Source organism: Phalaenopsis equestris, unplaced genomic scaffold (assembly GCF_001263595.1).
Source record: "Phalaenopsis equestris unplaced genomic scaffold, ASM126359v1 Scaffold000287, whole genome shotgun sequence".
Lineage (NCBI taxonomy): Eukaryota > Viridiplantae > Streptophyta > Magnoliopsida > Asparagales > Orchidaceae > Phalaenopsis > Phalaenopsis equestris.
The window spans coordinates 1,314,914-1,342,905 of NW_018164729.1; the positions used below are offsets into that span (position 1 = coordinate 1,314,914).

General features: G+C 38.9%; 2 protein-coding genes across 3 annotated transcripts; both read left to right on the forward strand.

The window, feature by feature from the left end:
• The first annotated feature begins 595 nt into the window (after positions 1 to 595).
• LOC110025031 (monoacylglycerol lipase abhd6-A) lies at positions 596 to 8,521 on the forward strand. Its single transcript, XM_020725267.1, has 5 exons — positions 596 to 1,328; positions 5,932 to 6,024; positions 6,657 to 6,724; positions 7,114 to 7,252; positions 8,245 to 8,521. Exons 1-5 carry the CDS (start codon positions 681 to 683, stop codon positions 8,341 to 8,343), a joined length of 1,047 nt encoding a protein of 348 aa, XP_020580926.1. The 5' UTR covers positions 596 to 680; the 3' UTR covers positions 8,344 to 8,521.
• A 1,843-nt stretch (positions 8,522 to 10,364) lies between these two features.
• LOC110025012 lies at positions 10,365 to 26,609 on the forward strand. 2 transcript variants are annotated; one of them, XM_020725241.1, is made up of 5 exons: positions 10,379 to 10,431; positions 10,484 to 10,559; positions 10,702 to 10,745; positions 13,827 to 13,999; positions 26,124 to 26,609. In XM_020725241.1, coding segments are annotated over exons 1-5 (438 nt in total). In that variant the 5' UTR covers positions 10,379 to 10,429; the 3' UTR covers positions 26,267 to 26,609. The 2 variants fall into 2 exon arrangements, 1 of the variants encoding a protein (XP_020580900.1); XR_002294073.1 differs by lacking the exons at positions 10,702 to 10,745; positions 26,124 to 26,609 and having other exon boundaries at positions 10,365 to 10,559; positions 13,827 to 13,998.
• Positions 26,610 to 27,992: the final 1,383 nt, after the last annotated feature.

Consider the following 27,992-nt stretch of genomic DNA (forward strand, 5'->3'; position numbering starts at 1 on the left):
ATTAAATTTATTGTAATACGGATTTTTTCATATACATCATTAAATTTAGAATAATTTTAATAAATGTTAAATCTATTCTATATATACCACTTTAATATAGTTCTATGTAAATTTTTTTTATTTGATGCCCCATACATTGCTATATTAATAAAATATGTAGAAAATTTTTCAAAAGAACATTTACACACATACCACTCAACTCATATGTATTTACATACTTTAACATCTAAACTTTAATTTTTACCTGTATATATTGTTATTTGTGTACAAAAAAAAATTAAATTTTATATTTTAAAAATTAAATTGGTAATATTTTATGCGAAATAAAAAACTTAGGTGATAAAAATATAAAAAACAGTGTATTAGATAGAAACCGTGTTGTATGTATGTGAATGCCCTCATAATACCGCTACATGAGTTGATTGATAGTCATATATATATATATATATATACATTTACATTTATATTGCGTAAAAATAAAAATATTTTAATTTATTACATGAAATTAATAAAGTATTACATGGGACCTACGTAAGAATCCGCAAAGAATAATTTATATATTCAAACACCAGAAATTCGAGACCGCAGCCTGATGTTCGCAACCTCGTGTCGTCCCCGCAACTAAAACCACCTTACCCCAGCCTCAGTTTCCGGCAACCTCGCCGCCGGGATCCGCCACAATGTCGCTGCCTCTTTCTTCCTGCCTGAGCTTCACCTCCTACCGCGACTGGTGCTACCATCGCTCCTTCCTCTCCGCCGGGCTCTGTCCCACCATCCTCCACCTCCAGGCAGATCAATCCACCATCTGCTGCTGGACCCCTCGAAATCCTAACCCAGAAACCCGCCCCTCAATTCTCCTACTGCACGGCTTCGGCGCCAACGCTACCTGGCAATGGTCCTCCTATCTCCGTCCCCTCCTCCACGCTGGCTTCGATCTCTACGTGCCCGACCTCCTCTTCTTCGGGGGATCCTCCACCTCCCGATCGGATCGCAGCGAGACCTTTCAAGCCGAGTGCGTCATGGCGGCCATGGAGGCGATTGGGGTGAATAGGATCCGGGCGGTGGTTGGGGTTAGCTATGGAGGGTTTGTGGGGTATCGGATTGCGGCGATGTTTGAAGCGATGGTGGAGAAGGTGGTGTTAATCTCTGCCGGGGTGTGTTTGGAGGAAAAGGATGTGAAGGAAGGGATGTTTGTGGTGGATGATCCGGAGGAGGCGGTAAGCATTTTGTTGCCGCAGAATCCGGAGAGGCTTCGGCAGCTTATTCGACTCTCGCATTGCCGGCCACCGCCGGCTCTGCCGGCTTGCTTTTTGTCGGATTTTATACATGTAAGTTTGCGAAACTCATTCCAATGGGATTCTATTCGCATGCTATTGATCATTATGTTTTTTCTTTTTGCTTAAGGTCATGCTCACACTTGATTTTATTATTTTTATTATTTTGACCCTCAATTATTAAACTAAAGTAAAATGACACTTTTATAATGTGGTATCGCTTATCTACTACATCTCACCTACCCGTTACCTACCACTCAACTACCCTCTACTTACCACTCTCTTGCTTCTATAAATAGAGAGAGTGTGAGGCTTAGGAGAGCAAGGGAAGAGATCTTAAGCTACCACAAAGATGAGAGAATAGCTAGAGAGTTAGAGAGGAGGAGAGCATCTTGAGGCCTTGTATCAAAGTGTCGTTTGAGAGGGAGACCATAGAAGGAAGATGATGACTTATCTCTATGTATAAGCTATGTATTCTTCATTTCTTTTGCCTTAGTGAACTATTTGATTGATTCTCTCTCGTGGACGTAAATCTTGTTGATCGAACCACGTAAACGATTTGTGTTTGCTTGTGTTCTTTGCGTTTCATTTATATGTCAGGAAGTACATGTCTCACAATAATTGACGCGTCTGTGGGAAGATCCATACTTCTTGGCTAGAGGTATCCGCATAAAGGTGTTCGAGACCAACAACGAAGAATAAGAGTTCGGCATTCACGAACAGGGGAGCAAGCGGATCGCATCGCAGACAACCAAATCGCGACAGATTCGGTGAGCAGTGGAAGCTTTGATTGACTGGATTTGCACCGCAGGTTGTGCAGTTCGGCGAGACGGAGAAGGAATAGTCCGCGAGCGAGGGTCGAAAATTTGCGACAGGGCTGCCAGCAGAGGATTTCAGAGCAGAAGTTCGGTCTTGCGAGTGCGAGCAGCTCGGCCAGAGGGAAGAGGTGGAGATTGCGGGCGGAGATTGCGCAGAGAAGGGTTCAGGGAGTTCTCTGTTCGGGAGTTCGCGAAGCAGGAAGACCTGAGCAGTTTGGCGAGGCGCGACGGCTCTGGAGAGGCAATTATTCTCGTGCAAGGGGGGTGCAAGGGGCAGAGGAGGAATTCCTGATTTGTTCCGCTTGACGCAGAGGAGTGCCTGCTGGAAGGAGGCGCGAGCACAAAACAGGAAGTTTTCTCCGGTGAATAGGTGCGATCTCTGCTAGAAGGGATCAGAGCTCTCCGTTCGGTTGGGAAGGCAGTGGAGTTCACAGGGAGAAGGTAAGAAATTTGATGAGAATTTCTTGGACAGCAAGGTGTTAAAAGGCAGGTTTAGGCTGAAAACTTTTGGTTGCTATACAATAATACAACATTTTGGTGATTTCAGTCTGATTCTTGGAAGGGCAGCGGGTATAATTCATTGGAAGAAATCTTAGCCACGACAATGAGTTTCGTCAAATTCAACATTGAGAAATTCAACGGGAAGAACGACTTCGGCCTATGGAGAGTAAAGATGAGAGCTCTATTGGTTCAGAGCCTTGTAAGGGTCGGCAGCATTGCCGACCGACATGACCGAGAATGAGAAGATTGACATACTGGACAAGGCCCACAGTTTGATAATCCTGAGCTTGGGCGACAAAGTTCTAAGGGTGGTGTCGAGGGAGACAACAACTCAAGCACTTTAGGCCAAACTCGAGGTACTCTACCTGACAAAGTCTCTGGCTAATAGACTCTTTCTGAATGCTCTTTCTGAAGTAGCGCTTATACTCCTTTAAAATGCATGAAGACAAATCCGTCTCAGAGCAGATCGACTAGTTCAACAAGATCATCAACGACCTCATGAACATCGACATCAACATGGACGATGAGGACAAGACACTATTGTTGCTAAACTCTATTCCTAAGAGCTACGAGCATTTCAAGAATGCGATGCTCTATGGAAGGGTGCAAACTATTACTCTGGAGGAGGTTCAATCTCTGATTAGAGCCAAAGAACTTCAAAGGAAGCATGATAGGGACAAGGAAGTCAGTGGAGACAGTCTTATTGTTAGAGGAAGATCGGACAGGAAATATATAAGAAATGGTCAGTATCAGTCCAGATCAAGGTCAAACAAGGATAGCGGGAATCAGTCATCAAGGGGATCTTTCAAATGCTATCATTGTCACAAGGACAGTCATTTACAGAGGAACTGCCCAGACAGGAAGAATAAGTATCAAGAAGAGCCAGAATAATCAGGAGAACAAAACATAGCCTCTGATGACTACGATTCTGCTGAAGCCCTGGTGATCACAGAATCTGAATCCAGTAAGAAGTGGATCCTCAACTCAGGGTGTTCTTTCCACATGTGTCCTCACAAAAACTGGTTCGAGACACTGCAACAGGAAAATGATGGACAATAAAGCTCACAGGGTTGTTGGAAGTGGATCAATCAGGATAAGGATGTTTGATGGAGTTGAATGAGTACTGAAAAATATCAGGTACGTACCAGAGCTCAAAAGAAATTTGATTTCTTTATGTACGCTGGAGCCAAACAGATGCTCGTTCAAGGCAGAGAATGACTGCATCAGAGTAACTAAAGGCACTCGTATCGTCATACAATGAGTCGGGAAAAAGGGTCTGTACTTTTTTATTGGAAGAACCGTGATTGCTAAGTCTATGTACTGTTTGGACTTAACAAACTCAAGCAAGGGCTGAGGGCCCCTCAGGGGCCAGGTGAAGGGAATCTTTACTTCGAAGCTTCTCAATTGAGGGTCAATGTGGAGAATTGTTATTTTGACCCCCAATTATTGAACTAAGGTAAAATGTCACTTTTGTAATGTGGTACCGTTCACCTATCACATCTCATCTACCGCTCACCTACCTCCCACCTACCTCCCAGCCACCACTCTCTTGCTTCTATAAATATAGAGGGTGTGAGGCTTAGGAGAGCAAGGGAATAGATCTTAAGCTACCAAAAAGGATGAGAGAATAACTAGAGAGCTAGAGAGGAGGAGAGCATCTTGAGGCCTTGTATCAAGGTGTCGCTCGAGAGAGAGGCAATAGAAGGAAGATGAGAGCTTATCTCTATGTATAAGCTATGTATTCTCCATTTATTTTGCCTTAGTGAACTATTTGATTGATTTCCTCCCGTGGATGTAGATCTAGTTGGATCGAACCACGTAAACGATCTGTATTTGTTTGTGTTCTTTGCGTTTCATTTCTATGTCAGGAAGTACATATCTCACAATAAATTTTCAATAATAAATCCCAAGCAACTGTAAAGTGTTTTTTTTTAAGGTCTTTATCTGAGATTTTTCTACTTTTCATTGATGCGAAGATTTAGTATTTTATTGTATTGATTGTTTTTATCATGTAAAAGCACAAATTTCTGTTTATGAATCATCAACACCCATTAAAAATAGTTCGATTAATACTCTAATAAATAAGTCATGATGATATTCTCATTCAGATGAAAACAAATAAGCTCTTCTTTTCTTTGAAATTCATGAAAGAATTGATTTTGGTCAGTAACTCTTAAAGGTAAGCAAAGATATATATAAGTAAATTTTATATGTTGTATTTTTTCTCTTCAACTGAAAAAGCCCAATAAGAGCAAGTAGCAAACAAAATTTTCAGTATACAACAACAACAACAACAAGCCTTTTTTTCCCACTAAGTGTGGTCGGCTACATGAATCTTTTTTTTCCATTGTGTCCTATTGTTCATATTTTCATTTTTTTCATTTAATTCTAATAAATTAAGATCATTTTTTTATACAATATGAGGAGGTCATTTAATTCTAACTCTACCATTCTCATCACAAGTCAAATCTAAAGCATCTACTCTACTATTCCGATCATTAGATGGTTTTAATGTGACTGAACCATGTAAGGCGACTCTCTCTAATATTGTATGCCACTCATCCACCTAAGTATTCTAATCTCAACAACATTTAACATAGTTTTATGCTTCTCTTTTATAGGCCGACATTCTGCGCCATGCATAAAGCACTGCAAGTCGCACCACTATCCTATAAAATTTTACTTTAAGCGATAAGTTCTATCACACAATAGACTTGATGCATTCCTGTATTGATTGTATTTACCTTATAAAAACACAAATTTATGCTTATGAACCATCAACACCCATTAAAAATAGTTTGATCAATACTCTAATAAATAAGTCACGAGGATGCTCTCACTCAAATGAAAAAAATAAGCTCCTCATTTCATTGAAATTTATGAAAGAATTTATTTTGCTCAGTAAATATAAGTCATATATATATAAATATAAAATTAAATTATATATATAAGCTACCCCGCTCTCTGGCATGAAGGCATGTTGTTGTTATTGAACTAAAAAAGCCCAATAAGAGCAAGTAGCAAACAAAACATTAAGTATAAATCCCGTTTATAATGAGAACCATTGATGGGAAATTTGTAAATGATAAAGGCCTTCGTTATAAAAAGATTACAGGAGAACACCTGGTTGTTTCCACTCATCAAAATCTTCAGAAGATGCATGCTCTTCGTTGAAAATCTAATTACGTCCGAGGTTTGATTGTACCAAATACTAAACATGCTTTACTTTTCTAGTTATTAGAAACCACTCGTTTTAAGATTTGAAGTCTGCTCAATAAAACATGTAAATGACATTCTATTTATTGAACCCTTCAATGAATGATTGTTCTCCTTGACAGGTAATGTGCACGGATTATGTGGATGAGAAGAGGGAATTAATCTTCGCTTTAATCAGGGACAGAAAACTTTCAGATCTTCCAAAGATTTCTCAGGTGAGCTGTTATTGCTCTCCTTTAGTAACCTGTTGTTCTGATACTACACATGCCACATTCTTATGCGCTTGGTGCAACCTGATTTGGATCCTTTCTAGTTAGTAAATTTACACCTGTGACACTCGTTGAAATCCCTGAGATTTCAAACAGAGAATTCTGGCCATCTAAAGTGAATTGGATGGCCAGGATTGCCATTTTTGTTCGGTTAGAATTCCAATTGTAGAGGATCCAAATACACGCTACACCAGGTGGAAGAGGTGACGTATGTACGAACAGCGGTGCCAATATACATAAGTCCTTGAGTATGATTTTTTTTTTTTTTCTGCACTCCTGCACTCATCTGGACCGTTGCCGTTGTCGTACATACGTTTAACCCTATGTAATATTTTCTCTTGGAAGAGACATAGTTTTAAGAACGTTAAAATCAAATGGAGTACCTAAGGCTATAGCTTGGGTGGAGTATCCTACTGGTGAAGATACTTTTTCTCAATGTAATTTTCAATAAAAACATAAGCTGCAATATTTCTTTAAATGTTTAAATATTTGTTTGATTTTTTATCTCTTCGATGTTCCAATTAATTCTGTATCTTGAGCAATTTAACGACTTATGAGTGATTTCTTTGTCCATGCAGCCAACCCTGATTATATGGGGAGAGAAAGATCAGATATTTCCGTTGGAGTTGGGGTACAGATTGAAAAAGTCAGTTAAGCACAAACAATATGTAAAATTCTGTCTATATTTTTAGGAAATTTACATACGTAGCACACAATTTTTATGGATTCACGTATCTCACATCTAAACTTCCCTGTTTACATGCATAGCACTCGTTTCGTTCATATATCACTAGAAACATTCTACTCTTTTTCATCCATTTTTCAAATTCTCACTCGAGCATCAAAACTCACAATCATCAAATTCTCACAGTTTGATCACTGCGCACTAAAATGCGTCTTTTCGATAGCTCAAAAATACTGATTTTGTAAATTGTAATTTTTAAAGAGCAATGGATGTAATTATCCCAAAAACGTAATATTTTTGCTGTGGGTTCCTTTGATATAATTTTATGCTGAAACACTAAAATTCTGCAGGCATTTAGGGGAGAACTCCCAGCTTGAAGTCATCCAGAACGCAGGTCATGCTGTTAATCTCGAGAAGCCAAAGGAACTGTGCAAACTCTTGAAAGCATTTCTCTTAGATTCATCCAAACAAGAATATAGAAAGCAGAAGGTAACAATAATCCTCTTTAAAAACAACAGTAGTGATTTTCTTCTTTATAGGAGTTGCTGTATCTGCAATGTAGAAAGCTTGAAGTGCATTTCATTTCCTTGCATTTTAACTTTTGTGAGGTTTGATTTGAAGCAAAAGAAAAAGCGAAATTTTGAAGGGTTTGAGAACCGAAAAAAAAAAAATTACATTATAATGAACATGTTAAAAAAGTAATATTTACATGCATACCACACAATTCTTATGCATTTACACATCTGAAATCTAAATTTAAATTTTTACACATGTCACTTTACCTATGCAGGTAAAGTTGTATTTTTAAAAGTTAAAATAGTGATATTTTCTACGTGACATGAAAGATTTGAGCGTTAAAACTGTAAAAAGAAAAGTTTAGGTTTTAGATATATAAACATGTATAGACATGAAAGATATCACTTTTTTAACTTTTAAAAATGTCCCAAAATAATATTTAGATACATTTAATTCATCTCTAATTAAATAATTCCTGAGTTTCTAATAGGGAAATTTACATAATTTACACAATTCTTATGTATTTATATATCTCACACGTAATCTTTCATATTTACAAACTTTACATTTTGGTGCTTTAAACCTATTGCATGAAAATGTGTATTTCACTTTTAAAGAGTGGCAATGATATTATATATTTGAGTGCTATGTGTGTAGATATGAAAGTTTAGTTGTGAGATTTGTAAGTACATAAGAATTGTGTGCTATGTATGCAAATGTTCTTTTCTATTATACATGCTACATTAAAACTCAAATCAGAGATCAGGCTAAGAAAATGCTTAATGTCCATTTCTTAGACTGAACACTTCCTAAAAAAAGCTGAATTTGTGACATTTCTAGATGATAACTTCGTCATGGTGGCATTCTATTTCTATCTTAACACTGTAAAGTTAATTAATTAATTTTTTAGCACTTTTTTTAGTATATTTAACACTTAATTGAGCAACAAAGTTTCATGTTTTTAGGCTACAAAATGGTATTATGCAACTAAATATGCGGGTGAGGGTGTGAAGAAATTTGCTGTTCATCTTCCTTTGTTGTCTGGACAGCGAGGAAAGGCTTGAAGAGATTGCTTGTTGCTGCTGCATATTCTTATATACTTATAATCCATTTATATTTTATAATATTTAATTATATAAAATATGATACATGTAATGTTATATGATATGGGCCGGACATGGGGCAACAAGCCATAACTCATTTGTTTGATTTATACATAGATAATGTATTTAAAAGATGCTATTTTTTTTCCTCAATTTAAAATGATTTTTTTTTTAATAAATGTAGGGAATTTGAATGACTAATTGTTGACTTTTAAGTTTTTTTTAATCTGATTTTAATTACTTTTAATGAAAGCAGTTAAATTATTGTTGATTAGTAATGGTAAACATTGTTATACTTTATTAAAACTTGAAGTGGTTTTGAAATTGCTACTAGCAAATGTTACTTTTAAGTGTGTTTTTAAATGAAAATATGATTAGCTATGTTTAAATGCCTAATTAATTATAAGTTTATGTAATATGCCACCAGCTAATGCATTTGTGCATTTTTTATTTAATTAAAGTTTAATAATTAAAATGCTAAAACTTTTAATTACTTTCTTAGTTAACTTATTTGCCTTAAAATCAATTACTTTCTTACTTGAAATAATAAAAAAAAGATAAGGAATAAGGTTGGAATTAAAAAATATATACATCTAAATTATTCTTAGATTGTAAGATTGTAGGATATATCGAATCAAGTTTTTTAAAAGAATTTTTATGGCGGCAAAGTGATATTTATACATTTTAGTTTTTCGTGAAGATATTGCAAACATAAATAAATAAATAATTTATAAGGTACTCTAGAGTTAAAAAAAAAATAAAAGTAAAAAAAAAAAACCAATAACGCCAAAATCCTAATGGGGCCTATCCTAAATGAAGTTATTCATTATATGTACATTGATATTTGCAATAAACTTGATGGAAGTATGATTAAAAGAAATCCCAATATGTAAGAATCACCAACATTTTTTTAGAACTTGCTCCTATAAAATAATAAAATAAAAAAAAATAAAACTTTCGCTTTCTCTAAAATTTGGGCTTTCATCGTTGATTTTCTTAGGGTGCGTTTAGGACAGCTTGTGCGCTTATCCTGAACGCAGCCCGCGGGCCCAAACGCGATTTTGGATAAGCTGACGAAACGCACGAACCAAACGGTACGGCGACGTTTTGAAAACGTTACCTGCACTTATAAACTACCCCAAACGGGCCCTAATCATCATTAAAAATTTATTGTCCTCCAATTAAATTGTAGTGGTCTCAATCCATTGACCAATAAAGATTTTTTCTTCCTTGTATGTTATTATGGGGAATCTAAATTTTGATTGTCTTCATAGGCATTTAGATAAATTAGGCATTTATATCTTCTAAGGCTTAAACTTTTGTTTTGCATGTCCATGAAACGAGTTGAGAGCCATTTTGGTTAAAAACTTCTTCGATCGAAAATAGTGTTCCATTCTTCTAAATCTTTGTTGCCAATGAATGAGATTTAATTTAGTAGGATCAAATAAATCCTATAAATTCAGATTTAATAAATTCTAAAAGGGTTGAATATCAAAAATTATAATAAGTTTGTCAGTTTTTGCCAAAATTTAAAAATCAATTATAGGCTTTAAGAAAAAAATCACAGTAGGATTTAGTAGATTCAATACAATTGGCTTGGTAAACATTTCAAAATAGTCAAAATTTACTGGCTTCTTAAATTTAATTAATATTATATTTCAAATTATAATAATTAATAATTACATATTTATTAAACTAAATAATTTTTAAGACATCTTATTAATTTAATTATTAAATAGAAATTTAACATCTATAAAGATAATTAGTTAGTTTTTAATTATATTAATTAATAAATTACCTATAAACTTAGTGATTAAATAAAAAATTAATATTCATTTTTTACTGATTAATAATTAAATAATAGATATAATTTTATTTAATTATAATTAAGCGGGTAATATTTTAAATAATTATTATTTATTAATCAATTAAAATAAATAAATTAAATTAAATTAAATAATTACCACAGGACACCTCGAGTACAATCACTCCTCTTCAGCTCGAAACCCTCGCATATCCCTCGCTTTTCTCTGTTTCGTTCAAAACCATGGCCTTCGTGACCGAGCTCACGCCATTGGAGCTAGCTGGGAACGCTACGAAGGGATTGTGGCTTACAGAGATCCGAACCCATTTTCCTCCTCCTTCAGCTCCTCTCCTACCCGAAACCATTGAGGAAGGTAACTTCACTTCTTCTTTTTCGCGCGAATCGTCAGTCCCGGATTTACTAAATCCACCGATTCAAGGGATTTAATAAATTCGGGATCTATCGAATCCGAGGCTTTATGTTGTTAAAAATGACAGGCTGGCAATATTTTTTAGGTTAAATCCAGCGTAAAACCTGCTCTAAATCCGTTAACACGCAGGTTAGGGTTTTATTTTTGCTAAATTTGCTTTTGTAGGAAGAAAACCTGGAATCTATACGAGGGATTTACGCACATTCCACAAAATTCTCATGTATTTGATTTCTAAATATTTATATTTACTCGTATGAGACATAAGTGCTTAAATCACAAAATCTGTATTTCACATTAGATAAGTTAGCGGTGTTTTTGAAGTAATTTATGGATCAAGTTGTTATATAAATATGCATTAAGAATGAGTTTGTAGATATTTAAATACAAAAGAATTTTGAGGTATGTATGTTAATTAGTCACCAACAAATTTTCATCATCTGGCACGAATCTCAAAGCATATCACAATTTTCAAGACGGTATTTTAAGCAATAAACATTTAAATCTTGATAAAAAGTCATTCAGAGCTCCGATTTCAGCAAACTTATTGTCAAAATGACCGACTCGATGAGACGGACCTAATGATATGAAAACTAGTCCAATCTGAGTCAAATCAAGCTCAGATCAAGTCATTAAACCACTATTGGAAGATTTCTGGATACATTTGGAAGATCAAACAGATGTCGACACTGACAAGTTTATGCTCGAATCGAGATGCTCGATAAGACGAATCCAACGAGTCCTATATCACTCAATTTTGATATCGTTAAGACACTCAAATATCCATTAAATGCGGCATGATGAGAGGAAACTCTCTGGACCGCCCAATCAAAATGGTTGATATTCTTGCATTAATTGCACCCAAAACACTATAAATAGACCCCCACTGAAGTCTAGAGAGAGAGTCTGAGGTCTGAAGGGTAAGCTGCGGCCCGGCCCCCCCACCGACCTCCGTCGTCGACCAATGCTGACCTCCGTCGTCGACCACCGCCGACCACCGTTGACCACCGCCGACCACCGTTGACCACCGCCGACCGTCGTCAACTTCTGACAACCGTCATCGACTACCACTAACCACCATCGATCACCACTAACCAGGCGCTGTCAGTCGACGTTGTAATCTAAAAGATATAGTTACCATTTCCCGTCTGTGGGACTAGGGATTCCTGTAATCAACAATCAATAGTGGATTTCCGCAACTCGGCCAGACCCCGTGGTTTTTCCCTTACAGGTTTTTCACGCAAAAACTTTTGGAGTTATCACCACTTGTTTCTCTTTCATCTGTGTGTGTGCTGAACTTTCGTACAACGCTAAGATGATAGTCTGTTACTCTACTGTCGCAAATTTTCTAGTATGCATCATATGTAATTCTCCCTAATTTTTTAAACCAAATCTTAAGGCGGTATTTGGTTGCATCCCGAATTTACTCTAAATCGGATCCGATAAATTTGGATTTATCAAATCAATTTTTTGACAGTGAAATGCTCATGAGCCAATGCTCTTAAATCTCTCCATGAATAAGATTGAGTAAATCCAAATTTACGTAGAAAATTAGACGGAACCAACATATATTCGATTTTTTGGAGCACGGGATTTAAATTTCACATCTTTAGTGCTGGCAGGATTTATGTTAAATTCATGGTTAAATCCGGTTAAAAAAATGCTACCAAACACCCAATATCTCAGAAGTGGAAATACTTGACTTTTCGGGGACAACGGGAGAAGCATATTTAGATCATGCAATATTCAGAAAGAAGGATCCATGGAAATACCCAAATTCCACGAAACATTGGGAGGAACATATCAAATTCAATTTCATATTAATCATGCCATCCTTCCTCCCTGGTAGAAGTTCAAATTTTTCATTTTTGAGAGAGTTTTCTGGCCATTTTGGAAACTTTTGCGGCTCCATTCTATCTTTCACATTTTTTGGCAGCTCAGACTATTCTTTGTTTTGTATGAATGATCCCATGAATCTTCGGAAGCACTACATGAATAACTTCTATTTTGTTCTTTTATTCTTTTTTAAATTTCATTACAATGTCACACATCTTTGTTCCATTATTTATATTTTTTTAGTATAGTTATTCACTCCCAAACTCAAAGCCCTATTTTTTGGTGGCATCTACATACATACCACTCAATTCCTATGTATTTACATATCGAACGCCTAAAGATTCATTTTTTACATGCATACTACTCAAATCTATAGCATCATATGAAAAGGGCCATCACTATCTTCTTAAAAGTGAAATACACCTTTTCATGCATAGTCTTATGGCAGCAATGTGTTATGAGCGTAAATATCAAACTTCGGGTCTTAGATATTTAAATATACACGAATTGTGTGTTATGTATATAATTTTCTCTTTTTTTAATTTTTTCATCAGTTATCTGTTATAACCACATTTGATTTTAAATATTTTTAATACTCGTTTGTGTTCGCTGGATAGATGCTTCATTTTCATCTTGTAATTTTTGCCTGAATTCTTTTTCTTATTAGCCTCTTGCTTATTTGACTGGCAGAGTTTCTTATATATTTTAAAATATTTTATTAAGATTTTGCAGTTTTTGAGGCATAAATAATTCTTGCACGTATGGGTGTCTAGCTGAGATCAATGTGATATCGTGGTGAAGCATTTGTTGATGATATTGAAATATAATAAACTCTTTTATGCTTTGTAATTAATATAGTTTTGACTGTGTTGTTACTGGGTGATTACCGATTGTATGACATGATGGCTCTTTATATTTGTTAAATTGCTTAATTTTCTATTGGTATTATTATTATTTTTTTAGATTTGCGTTTGAAAAATAACAGTTTTGGACTGAGAAATGATAAAGCAACTACTCCAACTTAACTAGTGTGTTTTTTTATCGATAATGGTACTGTTCTTAGTTTTGCCTATTATTTAAGCATTTATATTATATTTTTCCTTTGCAAGTTCAAGTAATTTGAAGTGCATAATTGTTGTATTTATTTTTTTTGCGGTTTATTGAATTTATATATTTTTGTACTCATCTTTTGGAAACTACATTTTATTAATGCACAGTAACTGTTGCTTTCATGAGCTTTTATTTTGAACATGCACTGTTTGTTGGAACCTTTTGCAAACTAAATTTTTTTATATTCCTTGATAATGCATCTTTTTTATGATTTTTAAGTAGACTCGTGTGATGTAGTATAATATAATTGCTACCTTAAACTGGCAGGGCATATGAATCAAGCCAACCACAGTTTTTAGCTGGAAACATTGTGCTCATGGGTGATAATATGCATATGGAAGTTCAAGAGGACGAAGAAGAGGATGACCTGGACTTCAATCCACTTTTGAGAGGAGAAACACTTTCAGAAGCCTCTTCTAGTTTGAGTTCTGAAGATGAAGGTACAAGCGATAATGTCAGTATACGTATCCAAGGCTCTCTAGATAGAAAAGTCAGCATTTCATCTTCAAGAGTGGAGGAGTGGATGTAGAGTTACAGCCAAGAATCCATAAATGAGGATGAGGAATCCATAATGCAATTTGATAATTCCTCTGAGAAATCAATCACAAAGTTACAAATGTTAATATGTATTGGAGCACACAACGAAGTAATTGTTTTCGTTCGTTTTTCTCCCTTTTATTTTAGAAGAAGTCGTCAGTTTTTCGATCGTCGTATATTTCCCTTTCGCAAATAAGTTTCTCTTTCGGGTCATATGAACGGCCCTTGTTTGGGCGGATGCTTCTTGGACCAATATCCGAGAAAGAATGCCTACGTAAACTACCCAAAACAAGAGTCAAATGTAGGTGTCTGTTCTGGGGTCAAGAGCACTCCCAAGTGAACATATCTTACTTGATTAATTACATATTGGGGGTACCAAAAAATACTGTCAATAAAAGGAGTTTCGCTTATATTATTGTGAACCTGAGGTAATAGTTATTCAAAGGAAAGTTATTTCGTGTGGGAAAAGTCTCGATGCTTCAAAGCTCATGTTAAGTAAGTGGGCAAAGAGTATCTCACATCCCGAAAGAGTAGCGACTCAATGACATACGAAACTCACGTAATAACCATAAATCATCTTGGCGGGTATATCCCAACACGTTGAAGGACGTCCAAGTCATAAGGGCCAAGTCATAAGGGCAGAGGAAAAATTTTCTTATCCAACCGAGCGGCAGCTCAACTGCCCCAGACCATCAAGATGATATTGAAGAAGTCAAGAAACGACATGGCTCAACAAAAAGAAGGAAGAGTAATCCTAGAAGATAGAATTAGCTGGGTCGGGATACCACAAACCCGTCGTCCACAGCTACTAGTACCTAAGTCTACTAGGTCGTGAAGGTAGTCGACCCAACATATTTTGAAATTCCCGATCAGTAATCCGTGAATTGCGTCGTTCGCCTGAAAGTCGGTATCCCTAAGGTCAGAGGAAGAAAGCTCTATCTTATGACTAAAAGTTGGAGCTCCAAGAGGTGAGACTTACACTTGCCAGTAGCAAGGATGTCTCAGGAAAGGAAGGGAAGCGGATGTTCAGCTACAAAGCTGGAAACACTCAAAACAAAAGGACTTATACCCCGTCTAGGTCGGGGAGCCTTCTAACACCCCATGTGCACTAGATAACCATCTATATAAAAGGTATGTTGGGCTAGTCAGGTTGGAGAACCACGAGAACTTCTCATCGGGACATGTAAATTATGAATGCAGTTATCTAGAATGATCCTTAAGAATTATAGAGGTCCTATTAGTATATGCAAGAAATAAAAGTGCAATTTTAAAATCAAGAATATTTTGATCCCAAAATTTTATTTTATTGAATGTTTTATTTATGATTTTGTAGAAAATGTTTTAGAAATTTAAATTCTAAAGATCATATATTGCATCGTGAAATCCTATATCACAGAAAGAAACAACGAAAATATACACACATACATTCATATAGGCATGCATACATGTCACAAAAGTAAAACAAGTCAAATCAAAATAATAGGAAACACCGCTACCGCTAGATCGACAACATATTGCAGAAAAGAAAAAAAACGGTCGGACTCCGCATATACATGTCCGGACATAATTCTATACATTAATTTAAAAATACAGAATTAAGATATGGGGCACGGACTCGGCTCATGGTCCTTTCCATGTGATTCCTGCGTCAAACTCCTCGGAACCCGTGTTTGTATCTTATTTCTGCTACAAGACTCTCATTAACTTTAAAAAGTACATAGAAAAAGAAAATGACTCAATGTTGTATGAAAATGAATGTTAGCGGGAAAAATTGCATGCATATAACGTATAATGAGCCATGTCTTATAAGAGGGGAGCTAAATAGCCATTGCAAACAAATTGTTAGAAATCATTACTTGCTCTTGCCATAACCGTACCTGTGTGTGCACATAGAGACATGACTGCCTGTAAAAAAACGTTCTAACACATTACCATACATATACAACATACAGTCACACCACAAACAGAATGTAAAAGAAAGATGTCTAGCTAAGACAATAAATCCAGCAAAGAATAATAGACAGACATCAAAAAGACTTCCTAGCAACTTAAATCCTAGCCTGACACACCATTTACCTTGAAAGTGCATTAGCCTAGTATTTAATTGTGGGATAAGTCTGGGTATAGTATGACTTTGATGAGGTCATCATGCCGGTCCCGTCATAAAGATCTGAAGGATTTAAAGGGCGTCACGAAGAGAGGTGACACAGGTTTTATCAATTGAAACTTTAGTACAATTATATTTGTGTCAATCCCGATGACTTAACTCGCTTTGTTCACCGGGATCGACCCAGGAAGCAATACTCGTTTAGACATGATACAGGATTACTCTCCTTACGAGCCTAACTCGTTACGTATGTAAACATGTAAATACAAGTGCAGATAGTTATGTGACAGAAGGAGCAGTGACTCAGGAAAAGATGGGCATACCGTGGAGGCAGCGACCCTAACAAATGGGTGTGTCGTAGTGGCAATGACCCAGAGATGGACGTTTTGTGGTGGCAGCGACCCGAGGAAGGTGTGACGAGACTGCAGAGAACAAAAGAGATGGGCGTGTCGTGAAGGCAGCGACCCTAAGAAAGTGTGTCGTGGCGGTAGTGGCCTGAGGATATGCAATATAGGTATGTAAACATGCAAACAAACATGTATATGTACACACAAAACGTACACTGGTGCAAGTGGCTGGTTGACCGGGTCGTGGTGGACAAACAAACCAAAGTGCACGGTTAACCTGGATGGGGCAGCCGGTCCGACCAAAGTGAGATGCTCACCAGGCCGTGGCGACCGGTCAGAGCAAAGTGAGATGCTCACCGGACTGAGGCGACTGGTTGAAGTGAAGTGAAATGCTAACATGCAAAAAAAAATGAGTGCAATACGAAACAAACCAACATATAGATAGCCAACCAGACTCGTGCTAGTGACTTCACCTAGGAAACCTAGGGTTGACACTATTGTATTCGCGACATCGCCGCCTCCAGCTTTGGCGTGGCAATGTGGAGGGCTTCCCCCTTCGATTTCTCATATGAGAAACTCTTCAACGTTCGTAGGGCGAACTAGCTACAAAGCTTTTTTCGCTCTACCAACGCCCACGTTCTTACAGGACGGACTAGATACAAAAATTTTCTCGTTCTCTAAGATCGAACTCAACTAATCCCTCTAAGGGGTCGTGGGAAATTGGGATTTCAACTATTGGGGATCAAGGTCTAAGACAAACAAAATGGAGGATCGCTCGGCTTAAAATAGGAGTGACCAAAGCATGAGATTCTTAACCTATGACCTCCTCCCTCTAAGAAATTGACAATCAATCACATATGCACGTCGACGCGCCGACGCACACTGCGCACGAACCCCGTGTGGGCTTTCAAACCCATACGCCTAGACACCACTAATTCTAAGGCTGACGATGAGTTTCAGAGGAATCTATACACTGAGGCTATTGCAGACGCGTTCTTTTTTTTTGCTCCAAGCTCGTTCTCTTGCTAATACGACCACGGGTCTGTACATCGCAACGAATTAAGACGGGATGTAATAAGGGCAAGAGAGATTAACTTTCCAACGAATCTCGCAATAAAATACGAGAAAGATCATAATCATGTATACTAGTACACAAAAATAAATAATCATAGTATATAAAAATGATAACGAAATATATACCTTAGCGAGAGGGGTTGCTTTACGTCGGCAAAGGAGGGGAACCCACGAGAATGCCGGCGAGAAGAAGCGCCGCCGGAGGCATTTCCAGCGAGGTGGAAGATTTTGCTCCTCGAACAGCGACGCCGCTTGCTGTTCAGCGTCGTCGAGGTCTTCCGGCGAAGTGTCAAACCACCGGAAATGCAAGACGACAAAGCGGTTGAGCTAGAACGTAAGCAACACCCAAGCGTAATGGAAAACACAAGGAATAGCGTGCAAAATCTGAGGCTGTGTCCTGGAGCGTGGTTGGTTTGTCACGAGCTCAACACCGGCAAGGAAGGAGGCCGGCTGGATGTCGCCAACTAGGAGATGTCGGAAAGTGGCCGGTTGAGACGAAGAAAACACAAAAAAGGGCTCGCGGTCGGACACGAAAGGGAGCTTGTCGTCGATGTTGCCTCGACACGCGGTAGAGCTGAGGTTGGCTGGAGTTTGGTGCTGGCGTTGGAGACTGTCGTAACTTTGTCCGCGGGAGTTTAGGGTGATCACCTACATGACTCAGGATAGTTAACGATCTGTCTGTAACATCTCGTAGTCTAGACAGCCACCCAGGATCATTCGGTGCATGTGAGGGGCACGTAGCCAGAGTTATTTTACTGGGTTTTGGCTTTCGCCTAGGTGAAGCTGGTCGGCATTTCGTGCCTCAGATGGCTTCGGTCGGGCCAACAGCTGTTACTTGTCGCGTCGTGCCGGAAACTGGCTCAAATTAGCCCATCCACCAGTAAGCTTGTTCAGATGACCTGGGATGAAAAACAGATAACACGAGTGCGTCTGAGATGTCGATTTCACTTAGTGATGATGTCCACTTCGCTATTGTTTCAAGGACGGGCTAAAAATGTGCAAATTATCGTTTTTTACCCAATCGCCGAAAACGTGGTCCGAACGACTCAGATGACGAAACGCACAGCACGAGTGCATCTAGAACGTCGATTTTATCTAAGGTGAACATTCATTTCACCACGAGGCCGTGTCCGGACGAAAAATGATGGAATGATAATAATAATAATAATAATATTATTATTATTATTATTATGTAATAATAATGTAATGTAATAATAAAATAAAAAAAATTCTATTATATCCTATCTCTAACCCACACGTTGCTCTCTCTGTCTCTCTCAATCCTATCCTGTACGTCGCCTGCCCCTCTCTTCTCGAGCCGCACCTGCCGGATCTCCCTCTTTATCGGCAAAGCCCACCGTCGGACCTCCCTCTAGCTCGTTGAAGCCCTTCCAGTCGCCGGCTAAACCCACCAGCGCCACTTTTTCTCTTTCCTATCCTTCTCGACCGGCCTCGTTGCCTGTTCGCCTTCTCGCCGGCAAAGCTCTGCTTCTCCTCAAACGCCGGTGCCGAGCTCTCGCCATCCTTAGCTCTACCCCGTGTCGCGGCAACGCCGACGCCGAACTCTCGCCATCCTCAGCTCTACACCATGCACAGGCAACGCCGGCGCTGAGCTCCCCTTCGTGGCCGACTGCAGCCCTTTTTTTGTGTTTTCTCCATCTCGGCCAGCCCCTTTCTGGCCTCTCCTCCTCGCCAGCGACATCCAACCGGCATCCTCCCTTGTCGGTGTTGAGCTCGTGACAAACCAGCCCCACTCTAGCACAACCTCGGATTCTGCACGCTCCTCCTTGTGTTTTTCGTTCTGCTTGCTTGCTACCGGCCTACTAGCTCCGTCGCTTCGTCGTGTCTCATTTCCAGTGGTTGGACGCTTCGTCGGAGGACCTCAACGTCGTTGGATAGAGAGCGACGTCGCTGTTCCAGGAGGTCCAAGGTCTTCCACCTCGCGGAAAAGATTTTCGCCTGCGCTTCTTTCTGTCAGTATAGTTGTGGGTTCCTCTCTTTTGCTGGTGTCGAACGACTCCTCTTGCTAAGGTATATGTTTCGTTTGCATTTTCATATGTTATGATTATTTATTTTTGCGTACTAACATATCTCATATGCTCTTTTTTTTGTTTCATTACGAGATTCGCTGCAAAATGAGTCTCTTGCCCTCATTAGCTCCCGTCTTCATTCGTTGCGATGTATATGACCTGTATCGTTTTGGCGAGAGAGCGAGCTTGGAGCAAGCAAAGTGAACGCGTCCGCAACAGTCACAATGGTGAGATTCCTCTGAAACTCTTAGTCAGTCTTAAGATTAGTGGTGTTTAGGCGTGTGAGTTTGATCGCCAACACTGGGTGCGTGCGTCGGCGCGAAGTTGTGCCTATGTGATTGATCGTTGAATTCTTAGAGGGAGTCGTAAGTCAGAAATCTCATGCTTTGACAACTTCTATTTGAAGCCGAGCGATCCCTCGTTTTGTGAGCCTTAGGCCTTAATCACTGCGGGTTGAAATCCCAATTTCCCACGGCTTTGGTGATCTTAATCCTCCCAAGAATCCCCCTTGGAGGAATTAGTTGAGCTCGATCTTAGAGGACCATAAAAGCTTTGTAGCTAGTCCGTTCTATAAGATCGGCGTTCGTATAGCGGAAAAAGTTTTGTAGCTAATCCGTCTTACGAACAGTGGAGAGTTTCCCTATGAGAAATCGAGAAGGAAGCCCTCCACATTGTCACGCCAAAGCTGGAGAAGGTGATGCTGCGAATCCACAAGTGTCAACCCTCAGTTTCCTAGGCGAGGTCGTTAGCACGAGCCTAGTTGATTATTTGCATGTTGGTTTGCTTCAGATTGCACTCAATTTTGCTTTGGACATGGTTGCATTTCACTCCACTCTGACCGCCCGCCACCGCCCGGTGAGCATCTCACTGCTCGGACCAACCGCCTCGGCTCGGTGAGCGTCTCACTTCGCTTCGACCAGTCGCCCCAGCTTGATGAGAGTCTCACTTCGCTCCGACTGGCCGCCCCAGCTCGGTCAACCGTGCATTTTGGTACGACCGGCCACCACGGCCCGGTCGACCGACCATTAGCACCTCTACACGTTGTGTGTGCATATGCATGTTTTTTTGCATGTTCACCTAGCTATATTGCATATACTTGGGTCACTGCTGTCTCGGCATACCTTCCTTGGGCTGTTGTTGCCATGACACACATTCCTTTTGGCCGCTGCCTCGGACTTCTGCCGCCACGCTATGTGCATCCCTTTTTGTCACGGTTGCCTCGGTACACCTTCCTCAGGCTACTGCCGCCACGCCATGTGCATCCCTTTTTGTCACGATCGCCTCGACACACCTTCCTCGTGTCGCTATCGCCACAACAAGCACATTTCTTTTGGTCACTGCCGCCTCGACAAATCTTCCTCAGGCCGCTACAATCACAACAAGCCAATCCCTTTTTGTCACTGTCGTCTCGGCACATCTTCCACGTGTCGTTGCATTAACGACACACCCATCCCTTTTGGTTATTGCCGTCTCAGCAAACCTTTCTTAAGTCGCTGCCCCCACGACATGCCCATCTTCGGGTCGCTGTCGCTACGACACACTCATTTGTTCGGGTCGTTGTCTCCACTGCATCCATTTTTTCCCGAGTCACTGCCTTACTTTACACTCATCATTTCTGTCGCATGACTATTTGTACTTGCATTTGCATATTTGCATGACTAGTGAGTCAAACTCGTTAGGAGAGTGATCCCGTGTCAGTCACAATGTCTTAACAAGCATTGCTTGTTGGGTCGATCCCGGTGGACAATACGAGTTAAGTAATCGTGATTGACACTAGTATGACTGTGCTAAAGATTAAATGAATCTAATTTGTGTCACCCGTCTTCATGACGCCCTTTAGATCCTTCGGATCTTTAGGACGGGGTCGGCATGACGACTCTGTCAAACTCGTACTATACCAAGACTTACCCCGCACTTAGATACTAGGTTATTCAACTTTTTCAGTAGATAGTGTGTCGGGCTAGGATTTATGTTGATAGGTAAATTTTTTGATATCTAACTATTGTTGTTTGCTAGATTGGTTGCCCTAACCAGACTTTATTTTGCACTGTGTTTGTGGTGGGACTGCATGTTTCTTATGTTTAATGGTGTATTAGGACGTTTTTCTACAGAGAGTCATGCATCTATGTGCACACACAGATACCGCTATGAGGGGATCAAGTAATGATTTCTAATAATTTACTTGTAGGTGCTATTTAGCTCCCATTTTTATAAGACATGACTCATGATATGTTATATGCATGCGAGTTTTTCCGCTAACATTTGATTTCATGCAACATTGAGTTTTTTTTTTCTATTCTTATGTACTTTATAGAGTCTAGGAAAGTCCTGCAGAAGAAATTAGATACTTGCATGAGTTCCTTGGCGTTTGGCGCAAGGATCATATGAAGGGGACCATGAGCTTATACTCGCCTTCCGTATCTTAATTATGTATTTTACATTGATATATAGAATTAGGTCTTCTGCCGTCTTTTTCTTTTTTAGGATATGTTGTCGACCCAGCGACATCGACCTTTCCTTTTATTTTGATTTGACTTGTTTTACTTTTTTTACATATCTGTATGTGTGTTTATTTTCTTTGTTTATTTATATGATTTAACATTTCAGGATGCAATATAGGTTTTTTAGGATTTAAAATTTTTATTTTTATTTACAAAATTCTAATAAAACATTCTAGATAATTAAAATTTAGGATTAAAGTATTAAGGATTTTAAAACTGCACTTTGATTTTCTGCATATATTAATAGGTCTTCCACAATATTTAAGAACCTATAACTGCCTTCATATTTGCATGTCCCGAGGAGGAGTCTCCGTACTTCTCCAACTTTATTAACCCAACATACCTTTTATATAAATGATTGTCTAGTACGTCTAGGGTGTTAGAATATTCCCCTACTCAGACGGGTATAAATCCTTTTGTTGGGAGCATTTCCAACATTGTAGCTGAACTTCCGCTTCTCTTTCTTTCTTGAGACATCTTTGTCACTAGCAGATGTAAGTCCCTCCTCTTGGAGTTCCAGCTTTTAGTTATATGATAGTTTTCTTCATCTAAACTTAGGGCTACTGAGGTTTCTGTGGGCGACGCAATTCACGGATTGTTGACCGGAGATCTCAGAACGTGTTGGGTTGACTACCTTCATGACCGGGTAGACTTATGGTATGTTTGGGGCAGCTTATCAGCCACGACGGTGTTTTCAAAATGTCGCCTCACCGTTTGGATGCAACGTTTGAACAACTTATGCACGAATGACCTTTTTATTTTACATTAGATGCGAACCGTGGGTCGAGCCTTGCGGTCTGTATTTCGGGAAAATTTTTAACGGGGTTACCCTCGTCGCGTCGAGAGAGAAGAGTCCCTTGTTGTAAACCGAAGCTTCCCTCGTCATCGCAAGCTGAAGTCTCGCTAGCCGCAGGCCGAAATCTCGCTCTTTGCAGGCTAAAGTCATAACTCCTGCTTTGCTGCAGCGTTATCATGAAGAAATCGACAAGCATTCCCGTTCTTGCAAAAGCCTCTGCAAAATAAAGGCAGGGTCTCCACCTAAATCCACTCATACCGTTCATTCCCCATCCCACTGAATTTGAAAGCAGCACGCCTTCACCTCCGGCACTCGGGCTCGGGCAATCTTCAACCATGTCGGGAAAAAAAGCCCACCACATTTCGCTCTCACCCGTGCGTTGTTACCCCCTTCCCTGATGAAGGAAAGCTGGTCTTGCAACTACAGTTCATCGATAAGCTCTTCTGATGGAGAAACAGAGAGGAAACGAGCAAAGTTTTGTCGGGAGAAAATGCCGGCTACGGTGCCACCACCATAAGGCGTGGTGAGTGAGGAAGAAGGAAGGAGTTTGAGGTCTCTGCGGACCTTGAGAACGACAAAATGAAGTAAAGCTTCAGGGCCAAATTCAAGGCGAATCATTTCTTTTTTGCCATGCTCTTGAATGAGGAGCATACCCATGATCTTGGTCGCGTTCTCTACGTCGAGGTTTTGAATTCGTGAGAAGACGATCCATATGAAATTAAAAATATCAATATTTTAATTTTTAAAAAGTGAAATACATCTTTTCATACATTGATGACATATATGTAAAAATTTTACGTACATAGAAATTGAGTGGTAAGTATGTAATAATGGAAATCTTTTTTTTTAGGTGCATGCATAAATGTTTACAAATTTGACTTTTTATGTCTTTAACTTATTTTTTTTGTATTGTTCTGAATTCATTTTTGTTTCCCAAGTATTAAATATATTGCTATGGCGGTTATGTTACAAACAACATTACTGCACACGTGTAGAGTTATATTCATCTAACAACAACTGCAAATCAATTGTTTTTCAAATGCACAAATCAAACAGTCAATCAACTTATCCGGATCAGATGCTGATCAGCAACTTATCAAGATAAGCTGGATAAGTTGCAGTTGCCCCAAACAGACACTTAGGGTTCTAGTAACTGTGGTTGTCGGGTTCGTGATAGCCCGACCCAGTTACCTCTATCTTCTAGGATTACTCTACATTCTTTTTGCTGAGCCCCTTTGAGTCTTGTCGCTTCTTGACTTCATCGATATCATCTTGATGGTCCGATGCCGATGAGCTGTCGTCTGTTTGAGATTTGACGATTTGTTATCCGGCCTTATGGCTCGGACGTGCTTCGATGTGTTGAGATATCCCCGTCGACATGACTTATGGTTATTCCGTTAACTCCGTATGCCGATTAGCTGCTATCCATTCGAGATGTGAGATACTCACTATCTTCCCGATGACTTAATTTGAACTTTGAAACATTGAGTTTTTTCTCACATGGAATAAACTTATTTTGAGTACTTATTTCCCAAAGTTCACGATAATATAAACGAAACCCCTAGATGTAATTAATCAAGTGTAATATGTCTCATTAGGAGTACTTTTGACCCCATAACAAACACTTACACCTGATTATCTGGTTTTGGGCAGTTTACATAGTCATTCTTTCTTGAATATTGGCCCAAAATGCCTCCGCCCGATCTTGTTTGTGCGGACATACTTGGCTTATCCTTCCGAGGTTCACCGCACGTAGGCTCTCCACATTTTGTGTTTTCTCTTGTTTGTCGCTTTGTCGTATGTCTATCTTTTTCTGTTCCTCTCTTTTTCAGACCGTTCATATGACCTGAAAGAGAGACTTATTCGAGAAAGAAAAATATACAATGATTGACATGCTAACGACTCATTCTAAAATAAAAGAGAGTAAAACGAACGAAAACAGTGATTTCTATCGTGAATGAAAATGTTGCGACTTCCAATCATGGAAACATCAACGTGCCTATTGTTGATGTTAATGATGATGCTATTTGAAGGCGCGCGAGGGCTTGTCATTCGCTTACAAATTATACGCTCGAAGAACTAGAGACTTTCCTTCAGGAGTCAGAAGATGAAGAAGAATACCACAAGTTTCTTACTGTCGTTCTTTTGGAAGGGGATGAGAATGAGCAAGCGGATAAGGAGAGAGAGCTTTCGATGAGGACGAAGAAAATGATGCGGACTTTGAAGTCGAACTTGAGGAAGCAGTTGAGAGCGATGCTGAGGAAACTACTGGATGTAGCACGGAACATAGCGGGAAGCAATATGGGAAGGCTCATGTACCAGAGACCCGACAAAAGAAACGCCTAAAGTTGTCCACAAAAAACATGAAGTTTCTCTTGGGACAATCTAAGGCGACATTACGTCCAATATCGCCTTATGTGTCAAATTCACAGAAACCTCCTTTTCCTTCTTTTGCATGGCAGATGCATTCATCTATTCGTCGCTCTTTTCATCACTCTGCATCTGTTTCCGGTACTGAACTTATCAGTGGGTTCACATCCATCCAAATCGGACAGCTTTACTGTTTAATGCATGAACATGTTCAGCCTCTTGTCTAAGTTCTCTTTGTTTGTGTTCTCGATTTTTCTAGACAGCAAGCTGTCAATGATTTGCAGAAGTTGATATTGGAAATGATTGAAAGACGTGAAATTTCGCTTTCTTGGAGGAAGGTTCCGTATCCTTCGCTCTGTTTTCAATCGTCAAGTCTTCATTCATCCATGCAAGCTAATTCAAATCAAAGCGTGAGCTGTTACTGGACGCCTGGAATTGATAGACTCTGTTTTATCTATCCTTGATCTAGCTCCGCTTATGCTTGTGAAGTATTACTTTGCTGATATTAAAGAAAGTTGGATTCTCATCATTTTAAATTTTAAAAACAATCTTATTTTATGAGAAAAGTGTTAAGATAGTTGCCCAATTCTTTATATGAGATCATTTTAGTCCCAGAGTTTACAAAGTGCTAATTTAGTCTCAGAGTTTTTTAATATCTACTGACATGGTCTTTATGGAGGATTATTCAGCCTTACCTTGAAGAGTGTGAGAGCTTATTTGTCACTTTTATAGACTTTGGGATAAATTGCCCATGTAAAAATTCTAGGGGACTACTAATAGTAGTTTTTGATTGACCTGGCAGCTGTATCAGTATACAGACAGAGCCGCTTGGAACATGGTCCTCTGAAGAGTCGTTCAAGTGTAGAGCCTCTTTTTTCCCTACCGATGGCAGTCTCTCTAGATAATGCAGGCAGCAATTTTGTAGGAGGATCCGTACCAGTTTAGTGTCAACTCCGATCTGGTCAACAACTACCTAAGCAATCGCTAGCTGCTACACTTGTGGAAAGTAACATGAAGCATTCAGTCGCTCTCGTTCCTGCTGGCGAAGTTGGAGCAGAGGTTTCTGCATTTGTTTAGTGCAGCACTTTTTCCTCATAAGCCTCCAACACCAGCTGTTGCAAATCGCGTTGTTTTTACGGATGCCGAAGATTGGTGGGTATTTTTGACTCACTGGCATGTAGTTATTGGGCCTAGTTATGTATTTACTTCTTTTTATAATATGCCTGCTGCTGTATGCAAAACAGATTCATGTCATGCCGCTTTACTAATTGATGCCTAATTCTATTTATATGTTTTGGCGAATTTTAATCCCCTATTGTATCATTTGTTTGGTGCCCAATTCTATTTATAACATGAACAATAACATTTAAATTTTTATTTTCAAGCTAAATGAACATCATTTGATATAACTCGAATTTTTTTTTCTTAATGAATGGCTCCTATAAAACTCTAGTAAGACTTGATTAAACCTTGAAAAGGTTCCATATTTATTTTGTTAAACAAATTGCTCGTTAATAAGTTCGATAATTGTTATATGAATTGAGCTCGAATTGCTGACCTGAGCTCGAATACCATATTTATAAATGAGTTCAAGCTCGAATGTATCTTTGAAAGCTTGAATTGAGTTCAAATCAAGCTCGAACAAGCTCTTCATAAATTAGCTCAAGCTGAAAAAAATAACTCGGTTCAACACGGACTGTTTGCAGTTCTAGGCCTACAATGAAAGTTAGAAAATAGAGAATTTATAGTTTGACTAAAATATAATGCGCGACCGATTAGGTGGCAATTAACTTATTACATGGGCATTTGTTTAGAAATTAGTGTTCAGAATTATATAGGTAGAATTGGGTCTGCAAAATGATATTTTTATTAAAATTATTCAATTTTTTATTTTATTTTATATGAAATATTTTATTTTAAGAGCTTTTAGTATAATAGTATTTGTTTTAACTTAGTGAATTGCATCTTTATTTATCTCAGAAAAAAATTATGAGGCTTAACCTAATCAAAGTAATCTACTATGTAACTAAAAGTACACATATATACTCTTTTCTTAAATTAGATAAGATAAATTACAAAACTAATAATCATATATATAAAATAGTAGTTTAGTAATAATAATTATAATTGGGCCACAACATATGTAGTTGATCATGGAGGTTATGGTTGATGGTTATAACAGTCGTAGTTAGTCACAAAGATCGTAGTTAGTAGCCATAATAGTTGTGGGTGGTCACTGACTGCACCGATAGTAGTTTGCTAAACCGTCACTGGGTGTGTCGTTGTGTTGTATTCGAGTTGCGTTGTTACACTGTCTTTGGAAGACGTCATCGCACCGTATTTGAAGCTTGTTGTTACGTTGCCTTCGGGAGGCATCGTCGCACGTACGTGTGGTGTGTTGCTATACCATTATCGAGATGTGTCGTTGCGCCATCTTCCGGAGGCATCTTCGCACCATATGTGAAGTGTATTGTTACACCATTATCAGTATACGATGCTACACCGTATTCAAGGTTTATTGTCTTCAAGGTGTGTCGTTGCACCTTCTTTATGAGACATCGTCGATCGAGATGATGCATTGCTTCATAGGTTGTTAAGTGTTTATTTGGTGTCAGTTGTTGCTTCACATGGTATTTTGTTGTAAGGAGTAGGTGGTCGCCGATGGTAGTCG

What these genes read in the sequence shown, in the direction of transcription:
- LOC110025031 (XM_020725267.1), top strand. Translation starts at nt 681, where the DNA reads ATGTCGCTGCCTCTTTCTTCCTGCCTGAGCTTCACCTCCTACCGCGAC. An exon ending in TTGGGGTACAGATTGAAAAA is followed by an intron (nt 6,725 to 7,113) that starts GTCAGTTAAGCA and finishes AAAATTCTGCAG; the next exon opens with GCATTTAGGGGAGAACTCCC. An exon ending in AAGAATATAGAAAGCAGAAG is followed by an intron (nt 7,253 to 8,244) that starts GTAACAATAATC and finishes TCATGTTTTTAG; the next exon opens with GCTACAAAATGGTATTATGC.
- LOC110025012 (XM_020725241.1), top strand. An exon ending in ACCCGAAACCATTGAGGAAG is followed by an intron (nt 10,560 to 10,701) that starts GTAACTTCACTT and finishes AATATTTTTTAG; the next exon opens with GTTAAATCCAGCGTAAAACC. An exon ending in CTAAATCCGTTAACACGCAG is followed by an intron (nt 10,746 to 13,826) that starts GTTAGGGTTTTA and finishes TTAAACTGGCAG; the next exon opens with GGCATATGAATCAAGCCAAC.